The sequence below is a fragment of the Misgurnus anguillicaudatus genome, chromosome 21, assembly GCF_027580225.2.
Source record: "Misgurnus anguillicaudatus chromosome 21, ASM2758022v2, whole genome shotgun sequence".
Classification (NCBI taxonomy): domain Eukaryota; kingdom Metazoa; phylum Chordata; class Actinopteri; order Cypriniformes; family Cobitidae; genus Misgurnus; species Misgurnus anguillicaudatus.
Window position 1 is genome coordinate 55,476,254 of NC_073357.2, and position 10,276 is coordinate 55,486,529.

General features: G+C 33.1%; 1 protein-coding gene and 1 long non-coding RNA gene across 2 annotated transcripts; both read right to left on the minus strand.

Moving 5' to 3' along the window:
* Window positions 1–277: 277 nt before the first annotated feature.
* Window positions 278–7,516, minus strand: LOC129451132 (adhesion G-protein coupled receptor G2). The gene is made up of 10 exons (XM_073859418.1): window positions 6,508–7,516; window positions 6,217–6,333; window positions 5,982–6,098; window positions 5,856–5,901; window positions 3,455–3,552; window positions 3,219–3,337; window positions 2,631–2,899; window positions 2,186–2,291; window positions 986–1,266; window positions 278–826 (listed from the first exon to the last, which is right to left on the minus strand). The coding sequence occupies exons 1-10, from the start codon at window positions 6,571–6,573 to the stop codon at window positions 726–728; spliced, it is 1,320 nt and encodes a 439-aa protein (XP_073715519.1). The 5' UTR covers window positions 6,574–7,516; the 3' UTR covers window positions 278–725.
* A 1,192-nt stretch (window positions 7,517–8,708) lies between these two features.
* On the minus strand, window positions 8,709–9,387 carry LOC141353277 (uncharacterized). The gene is made up of 3 exons (XR_012360294.1): window positions 9,273–9,387; window positions 9,087–9,125; window positions 8,709–8,751 (listed from the first exon to the last, which is right to left on the minus strand). It is a non-coding gene; the product is annotated as an uncharacterized lncRNA (long non-coding RNA).
* Window positions 9,388–10,276: the final 889 nt, after the last annotated feature.

Sequence of the window (10,276 nt, forward strand, 5' to 3'; positions counted from 1 at the left end):
TCAATGTTAAATTGTAAGTACTATGTGTGTTTTAGCAATATGAATGTTATGGTAAAATGTGTTTCCCTTAGGTTCGGGATAAACGTGTTCATACCACTTTGGCATGTATGAAGCTTTACTCATTGAGTAAATCTTGTGCAAAAAATTGTGCATTTAACTCACTTTTTTAATTGTCCATCAAAAGCAAGTAAAGTAAGGTGGCTCAACACAAATGTAAACAAAATAAGTTGAGAGAACTTAATGTTTTACTTGTAAGTACAATTTCCATTGTTTATGTTTAAATGAATTCAATTGTGTGGAAATAGGAGTCATCATTTTATTAAGTTAAACCAACAAGCTATTTTCAGAGTGACATGATCAAATATATATCAATTTAAAGTTGCTAATTTAAATGTTGCAAAACAACACATGAAGCTTGCCATTGTAAGCTTCATAATAGATTTGATGCTACTGTGTGGCATGCTATCAAATAAACAGCATAAATAAAACAAGTATACAATATTGTTTGTCCAAGCATTTAATTTAAAAAGTCACATAAATCTCATTCATTTAAACAGTACGCCTACTTAAAAATATTTTAAAATATTTAATTAAACAATTATAAACCATAGAGTAAACACTTTTTTATTTATTATTTTTATTTAAAAAAAATACTGTATACTGTATACCACCTTGGTCTTGAATCGGATTTCTTAAAACCTGTTGATTTGAAAAGTGATTTAAGGTTAGGTGTTGTGTTTATGGCTGTCATTGGTTGCAGTCGTCATATTTTCTTGCTGTTTGTTGCTCCTCCCTTTCAGACACATCCACAGAAAGATGTAAAACCCTGCCAAAATAAACAACAGTGTTCAAGTTTACTCCATGAACAGTAAGTTCAGTCCAGCATCTTTCCAAGTTAAAAAAATACTGCTAAGAGTTAAAGTGTCTAAATACATAAACTGAATGCATCATTAAATACAAATCATTTTGCTGTAGGTGAGTCTACCTTGTGTTGAGTTGAAGATGCAGAAGAGGTAGAGAATAGGATAGTTTGTATATCCCAAGGTGAAAAAGGCCAAACCCCACGTGGTCCCCAGCAGACACATTAAACCAAGAACTGTGCTGGCATTCTTGCAAGCGGTTTTGCTCTTAACTCCATTGTCTGATTTTCGTAGGCTAAAGATTAATCTGGACACCACGATCAGGATTATGGAGTTGAACAGGAATACAAGGATAAAGTAGGAAATGTTCACAGCATAAGGAATGACACCACCTGTTGTCCAGCAGCTGTATTAAACAAAATAAATATATAAAATAAATAAACAAATAAAGTTTAAATAGTTACAGAGATGTGTTATAAAAAAAGTTTATATTTTGGGGAATTACAAGTGTTCAAATGTCAAAATGTTTAAGATTCATGGTCAAGAAACATGTTATTTTTACATACAATGTAAATCTTAAAGCTGAAGGGTGTCATTATTTTATCAAAACATTTTCTCTTATTATGTCTTAATATACAGGTACTACCCCAACGCCATTTGTGTGTTGATTTCTGTGGCATGGAGATGTGCGTGTGGAAAGGGCATAAAACCACATTGAAAACACAATTGCGTCGCTATCTTCCTTCTTTACAATGCGAACGAAAACATTGTTTCTTCTATTTGTGTCAAAATAATAGCCACTGACAATTTGCTCGTTCTGTTTATCCCAGAAAAAAAATTCTGTATTGGAATGCTGCGTTCACACTAGCCGCGGTAGGGGCATCAAGTGCGAGTGATTTCAATGTTAAGTCATGTGAAGACGTGAAGACGCGTTGACGCGTCTGGAGGTCTCGCGGCGCGAATGAGGCATTTTGCGTGGCACAGTGACCTGATTCCGCCTCATTCGCGCATCTAGTTCGCGCAAATTATGCAAATTGAGCGTTGCCGCGGGAAATGCGCAAGTTGAAAAATCTGAACGTTGAAGGAAAAACGCGGCGAGTTAATCAACCAGAAGCTTGATCTAGTAGTGACATGATTACAGGAAGCGAGCAGAGTTGCAGAAGCCCCTCCCATTACGCGAATGTCTCGATGACTAGAATTTCATGTGCGGCTTTCATGCGTGAATGAAGCGAGTAAATTCAAAATGTTGAAGCGGCAAATTTGATGCCTCAAACGCGGCTGGTGTGAACTCACAGTTAGTGCAAAATTATAATGTGAGGACTTACAATGCATTTGTTTGATTGGTATCTGTTAATGTGACTTTTTTAGTACCATACACAGATCGACTGTTATGAACTAATAGCAAGCTTCCAACAAGAAGAGCCGGGACTCCTGTCAAGAGGAAAAGATCACAAAATCAGCCACATTTCAAAAATTTTCCAATTGGTTTTTAAAAATCACAAACACTTCAGACTATACACTGTAAAAAAAGTTAAATGATTAAATGAATTGGTTAATTGGTAACACCTAACAGACCTTTAACTTTAGTTTCACTTTAGGTGAAAATTTTAAGTCGAATAAACTTAATATTTAAGTGAAACCAATTAAAGTAATTTTTAAAGTTGATCCAACTTTTTACAATGTGATATTACTTCTCTGCTTCTTTTTTTCTTACACACTAGGCTACTGTACATTTCATGTTATTAAAAAAACATTGCTTATATTTCTTACCCCATCCAATCAGAGAGAGCTTTGCCATGTAATGATTGATGTGAATGTTGAAGACTCTGACCAGAAGAAGATAGAGGTGCAGAGCTTCAATGGCCATCCAGGTGAAACAACACAACAGACTGTAGTGTATCGTCACAGCAATAAACACACAAACTTCATTTATATTCAGTGTGGCGGCCCATTCACTGAGCATGAAGCTGATGTTGAGGAGAAACAGAGCAGCACTCAGAGACACATGGATGCGTCTGGACACTTCTTTCCTGGCATTACTGAAAAACACACAACAACCATTCAAAAATCTCACATGGTAAATCCCTATTTAATAAAGTTGTCCATGTTCTGTAAATGTTAACAAAATTAAACTTTTGTACAATATGTTTTCTATAATAGTAATCATTCATATGCAAAATAAAAGTATTCTGTAGTGGTCTCAGAGTTTTGGAAACCACTGTATTACTATGGATGTAAATAAAGTACTGTTGAATATTTTACATACACACATGTACTTTGGATGTAGCTTACTCATGTAAATAATGATGGGAATCAGAGATCAGGTCAATATTTAATTGAAAACATAAGTTACCGCACCTGTTGACAATATAAGACAATATGGAGAAAGCAGAAAAGACGGCAGACAGACTGCAGCCTATATAGCTGATGTATGACATGATTTCCCACTGTTGTTCATCAATGTTATTCATATCAATCTGTTGAGAGTGAATAGAGCAGAAAGAGAGTCGTGGTGTTTATGAAGATGATATAAATTATTGAATATTTTCATCATTATTTAATGCATTGAATGGAAAGTCTCTATAGGTCCTCACCAGAAGCACAGCAAAGGCAGTCATATGATCACAGGAACAATTCACAACATTATCACTGATCTGTCCGGTGGAACATCCGTCATTTTTCCAGGTGTTGTCTTTTGAGTGAGAGGAAACAAACAAAAAACTGCATGTATTTGGTATTTTAGCATAAGATACCTATAACTGTGTAGGCTACTGTACAGAAAAAGGCTGCTTTTTTAGAAAGACACCGCCATGCAGTTTTCAAAAAAAGAAAATAATTCAATTTTATTTATATAGGGCTTATAACAATTGTTCATTGTTCATACCAAAGCCGCTTCAAATAAAATAAAAACATAGAATAAATATCTGCAAGCAGCAATACCGGGGTCAAACCAAAAAAAGGCACAAAAAGAAGTAAAGATGAGTTTGGAAGAGCACTTTAAAGAAAAGGAAAATCTCATGATTTCAGACAAAAGAATTTCCGAGTTTTTAGCAAAAAAACTGTGTTCTCATTTAGTGAAATCTCTCCCTTCTTGAGGAGCATGGACAACTTAAACACAAAAGAAAATGTGAGTGGTGTTTGCAGTGGCAAAACTCGGGTCACAAAATGTTACAGTAGTGTTAATGAGTCAAAAGAGTTAATGAGTGTTTTTTAAATGCTATTGTCATTGCTGTGCAGGACTAAACGTAAAGCCCGGAATACACTGCACGATTTTTCCCTCCTATAACATTACCATATCACACTGTGCGACATTTATCGTTTAACCCCTTTTCTGTCACCCACCCCTTTTAAGTGTGTGGGGGGAATTTGATGTTCACTTTCAAATGAATATAACTCTGGCATTTTTTTTGTCTAGAAGCCTAATCTTGGTCTTGTTTTAAAGAAGACAATTTAAGGTTTTTCACTGAAGTGTCTGGATATGAAAATATTAAACAGAAAAAATGTTATAGCAGTTTAAATTTCTTTTAATAAATAAAAATAATTCCATAACATATTAATTTTATAAATAAAACTATAAAAATGTAAATATTTCAAAAAAGAAATAATGCAAAAATGAAGCCATAAGTCTCAAGTTGTTGTGATTCAATTTTCAAGGTAAAATCACAAAAAATGAGGTTTGTGTGACTTTTTGTTGTCGTTTTACCAAAAAAGGTGTCAACGGTTTGCTGCATACTCTTGCTGCAAATTAATAAATAACTGTCACTGCATTATTATTACTGCTAAAATGTTTTGAAATATGAAAACTACAGGCTTGGAGCTTTCCAATGATATATAGTTTGTCAACATTTTTGAAGATTTATAATATGATATTAGAATTATGAATATATAAAATTCATATGCATTCCTATGGGGGGTGGGGTCATGTAACTAAAAACTGTCACTACATTATTTCTATCATCAGATGACCTTGAAATATGAAAACTACATTCTGAGAGCTTTCCAGTGATATATAGTTTATCAAGATTTTTTTAGGTTTAGAGTAGGGGTTTAGTGTTATAAATATGTAAAATCAAATTGGGCCTACACGTTGGCCCGTGACATTTTAGAAACTAAGTCTCACTACGTCATAATTCTCCCAAAATGGTGAAGATATATGAAAACTACACTCTTAGAGCTTTCCAATGATATATAGTTTGTCATGATTGGATAAGAATTCACATGAAAAACACTGAAGTAAACGTAGGCGCCCGCTGGCAAGACAGTGACATTTAGCAGGATATAAATGTTTTGAGGCGCACTCTCGTCATAAATGAATCAATTACTCTCCCTTCATAATTTATTTTATAAATCACTGCTGAAATATGTATTCTAGAGGCTTAGACCTTTCCAACAATAGTTTGTAGTGATAGATTAACATTTACCTCAACAATATTGAAGTAAAAACAGGTGTCCCGTATACGGGACGGCCACAGTAAAGGGGACTCGGGTACAACAGGCATGTAGACTGTACGGTGATAAAATAAAATAAAAACAATTGGACTGTTTGTGGCGCTAGCAAGTTTGAGACTCATAATTTGCTGTGGTAACTTGTTGGACTGTCCTCTATCAGTGTGCCAAATTTCATTACCTTCCTATGTATACTTCTATGGGCTGCCCTAGACGCAATGGCGGAGGAAGAAGAAGACTAGCAATTACAAAAAGGGCTTGACCCCTAAAACAAAACATCAAAGAACATCAAAACATGGCAGATTTTTATATAGTTTAGGATGGAGTATTTAAACCTACATGGTGTCAATATTATTAAATAATGTTACGATAAGTACTCCATTCCAGACCATATAAAGACCATAGTCTAGAATGGAGTACATTGAGGTATTGATTTTTGTTAGTAGATCAATGTAGCCTGTAATAATCCAATTCCAAACTATACATCAAGTATTAGTGTATTTACTAAAGAAATTAATTATTTTTGGTGAAATATTTGTTTCTACCTACCTGTACCTTTTTCATCATAGAACTGACAAGAATATGTGCCATTTTTCTACAAAAATAAGCACAAAAAATCTGAATTTTGTATGTGTGGGAATTTTGAGAACATAGTGTTGTTAGAGTTACACTTACAGTTGTCTTTTTGACTGGGAACTGTATTATAAGTTGATCGGTCAAATTCACAATGACACGGCCAGGAACTTCAATCCGTATGACTTCAGATGTTATAATCGCATTTCCCAGTCCAAGCTGTGGAAATTCCAACATTTACATAAAACACAGGCAGAAGGAACAGAATTAAAGTAGATATAAGGATATAGTTTACACAGAAAAAAGCTGAAAAAAACAAAGAAGTAAAATGACTCACAGTGAATTGCTCATCAGAATTGTAAACAACTACACCAACTTTGGGCTCCGCTTCTGAGACATTTAGGAAAGGCTCCATTGGGATCCATATATATGGTGCTTTTGGATCATTAAATAGCTTAAATGAATGGAAATTCATAAATAGATAAAAAATGATATCAAATTAACAGCATGCTATACTATTAGTTTCAATCATTAATGTAAGTGTGTACAGCTTTTGGTATCATTATAATATAATGTCAGTCTTTTTGGGCTTTATTTGAGGTGTGTAATGATGTAGGAAGTTTTTTACCTTTGAAGTGTTGATTGCCATATAGGCATCTGACACCATGCTTACATTTATCATAACCACAGCCATGGCAAGATGCCCAGGTTTGTCGATCACAGGTGTCTCTGCACAGTTTATAAGTTTGTGTATGATTTCTTTCTCATCCCTGCATAATGATGATGTCAATGTTGATTAAAACAAGTCAACACCAGGATCAAACATATTTAAAAACAGTTGGCATTACCCGTTGTAGTTTGATGCATTTGGCATGGTGTTATTGTGTAAGTTTTCCATTTCAATAGCAAAATTTTTGTCACAGGTATTCGTTTGATTTTCTGCAATAGATAATGTTCATCTTTAAAAACCTCTTAAGGTTTGTCTGGTTTGGAAATGTTTTTTTCTATTTACCGTTTAATGCATAGTTTAATCATTAGGATACAAAAAAACTATTTTTACCTAATCTTTTTGGTATTTGGTGCTTTATTATTCTCATCAGCCATATTGTATTGATGTCACATTTGCAATAAGGTCAGTCGCAAAAATAACTAGACCACACCTTTTCAGCACTAAATTTCCACTTTAGTAAATCCTGACATCATTATTTAACACCAAAATGATGGTTTGCGCTGGTGCAAGCTGTTAGTCACTTTAAATCTAAACTTAAGACTTTTTTTTAACAAAGCATTCACTTAATTTGTCCAGTAAATGTCTCGCAATAGTTAGCCTGTACGGAACAAAGCACTCACATACCTCGTCTGGGTAATATACTAATGCCGCAATAGCTAGCCTGTCTGGAACCAAGCATATATTAAAACACAACACTATGTGACACTTGCATTATATCATCTTCCCCTACGCTAATAGGATTTTGTTTCTCTCTCCCCGTCTCATCCTTGAACCCAAAACATTGAGACAAACAGACCCAGTTCCGGCACCGTGGAGGTAAACACACCACTGATCTACTGGCCGTCTTTCAACGTGATGCCCAGCCGATGCCTGACACACGACAACCGACGGAACCATTTAATCTCATTATCCGATTACATTCCGTTTACATCACATATAAATAAATATATATATATATATATATATATATATATATATATATATATATATATATATATATATATATATACAGTCAATATATATATATATATATATATATATATATATATATATATATATATAAATATATCCCAAGGTTTTCTTTACACAGATCTCATCTATCAGTTAATGTACAATTTAACTTGTACTTTGACGTTCACTCTTCTTTTTGCCGTGGCTGCGGAATCTGAATGACTTTAATGAGCTTAATAATATAGTAAAATACAGCGCAGAGCCGAAGTATACCGCCGTTTTCTAAAACATTTTATTAAAAAAAAAAAATCCCTCTTGATACCCTGAATTTTTATTTTTACAGGAGCCCAAGTAAGCAGTAACAGAACAAGTGATTCTTCAGGTAAAGTTTAAAAAACATGCAGGCTTTGCTTTCATAAAACTATTTTTGGGTAAGTCCCCCTCTACGTATGTATTACACAATTTTCACACTTCGTGCTATTTATACGCATCTACATGAGACTGGGTAAGTATGGGCTGTGGTGCTGGTATGCTAATGAAAATGCTGGTGGTCACCAGCAAACCAGCACCAAAACACAACATATGCTGGTCTCGCTGGTAACAAGGTCAAACAATCGATTTTGTACATAATTGGACTTCATTGTTCTTTCTATCCTACGCACCTATCCGGGAAATACAGGTGTGCAACGCTGTTCTTCTTATGTGTAATTTTATTTTTACAAATCAGTGACAAAAACAGCCCTATGAAAGTATAGCCTGCATGTTTTACATATCTTAAACTTTACCTGAATGAGCACTTGGGCTGCTACTGCTTCCTTGGCCTCCTGTAAAAATAAACATTCAGGGTATCAAGAGGTTTTTTTTTAAATGTACAAATAAAATGTTCTGTAATTTTATGTTTAGAAAACAGTCACAAAAAATATCTTTATGAAAGCATAGTCTGCATGTTTTATTTATCTTAAACTTTACCTGAATACGCACTTGTGCTGTTACTGCTTGCATGGCCTACTGTAAAAATAAACATTCAGGTTATCATGCGGGATTTTCAAAAATGTAAAAATAAAATATTTCGTAATTTTATGTTTAGAAATCAGTGGCAAAAATAGCTTTATGAAAGCATAATCTGCATGTTTTATTTATCTTAAACTTTACCTGAAGAAGCACTTGTCCTGGGACTGGTTACATGGTTAACTTAAAAAAAAAAAAAACATTCAGGGTATAAGAAAGGGTTTTTTTTAAATGTAAAATAAATTGTTTTGTAATTTTTATATTTAGAAATCAGTGGCAAAAATAGCTTTATGAAAGTATAGCCTGCATGTTTTACTTATCTTAAACTTCACCTGAATACGCACTTGTGCTTCTACTGCTTACATGGTTAACTAAAAAAAAAAAAACATTCAGGGTATAAGAAAGATTTTTTTTTAAATGTAAAATAAATTGTTTTGTAATTTTTACATTTAGAAATCAGTGGCAAAAATAGCTTTATGAAAGCATAGTCTGCATGTTTTACTTATCTTAAACTTTACCTGAAGAAGCACTTGTCCTGCGACTGGTTACATGGTTAACTTAAAAAAAAAAAACATTCAGGGTATAAGAAAGATTTTTTTTTAATTGTAAAATAAATTGTTTTGTAATTTTTATATTTAGAAATCAGTGGCAAAAATAGCTTTATGAAAGCATAGTCTGCATGTTTTACTTATCTTAAACTTTACCTGAAGAAGCACTTGTCCTGGGACTGGTTACATGGTTAACTTAAAAAAAAAAAACATTCAGGGTATAAGAAAGGTTTTTTTAAATGTAAAATAAATTGTGTTGTAATTTTTATATTTAGAAATCAGTGGCAAAAATAGCTTTATGAAAACATAGTCTGCATGTTTTATTTATCTTAAACTTTAGAAGCACTTGTCCTGCGACTGGTTACATGGTTAACTTAAAAAAAAAAAACATTCAGGGTATAAGAAAGATTTTTTTTTTAATGTAAAATAAATTGTTTTGTAATTTTTATATTTAGAAATCAGTGGCAAAAATAGCTTTATGAAAGCATAGTCTGCATGTTTTACTTATCTTAAACTTTACCTGAAGAAGCACTTGGCTTACTGCTTATCTGGTAAACTTTAAAAAAAAAACATTCAGGGTATCAGGAGGATTTTTAACAATTCAAGACTTTTAAAATACCTTTTTAAGCTCTTTTATTTTATTTAGCGCTTTATTTTTATTCATTGGCTATTTGGTATGTTTGGTAATTTATGTGTAGAAATCAAAGGCAAAAAAAAATGCTTTATGACTGCATAGCCTGCATGTTTTACTTTACCTGAAGAAGCTCTTGTGCTGCGACTGGTTACATGGCCTCCTTTAAAAAACACATTCATGATATCCGGAAGATTCTTAACAATTCAAGACGTTTTAAAGACTTTTTAAAGCTCTTTTATTTTATTTAGCGCTTTACTTTAATTCATTAGCCATTTGGTATGTTTGGTAATTAAATGTTTAAAAATCAAAGACAAAAAAAAATTAAAATGCTTTATGACAGCATAGCTTGCATGTTTTACTTATCTTAAACTTTACCTGAAGAAGCAGTTGTGCTGCGACTGGTTACATGGCCTCCTTTAAAAAAACTTTCAGGGTATCAGGAGGATTTTTAACAATTCAAGACTTTTAAAATACCTTTTTAAGCTCTTTTATTTTATTTAGCGCTTTATTTTTATTCATTGGCTAT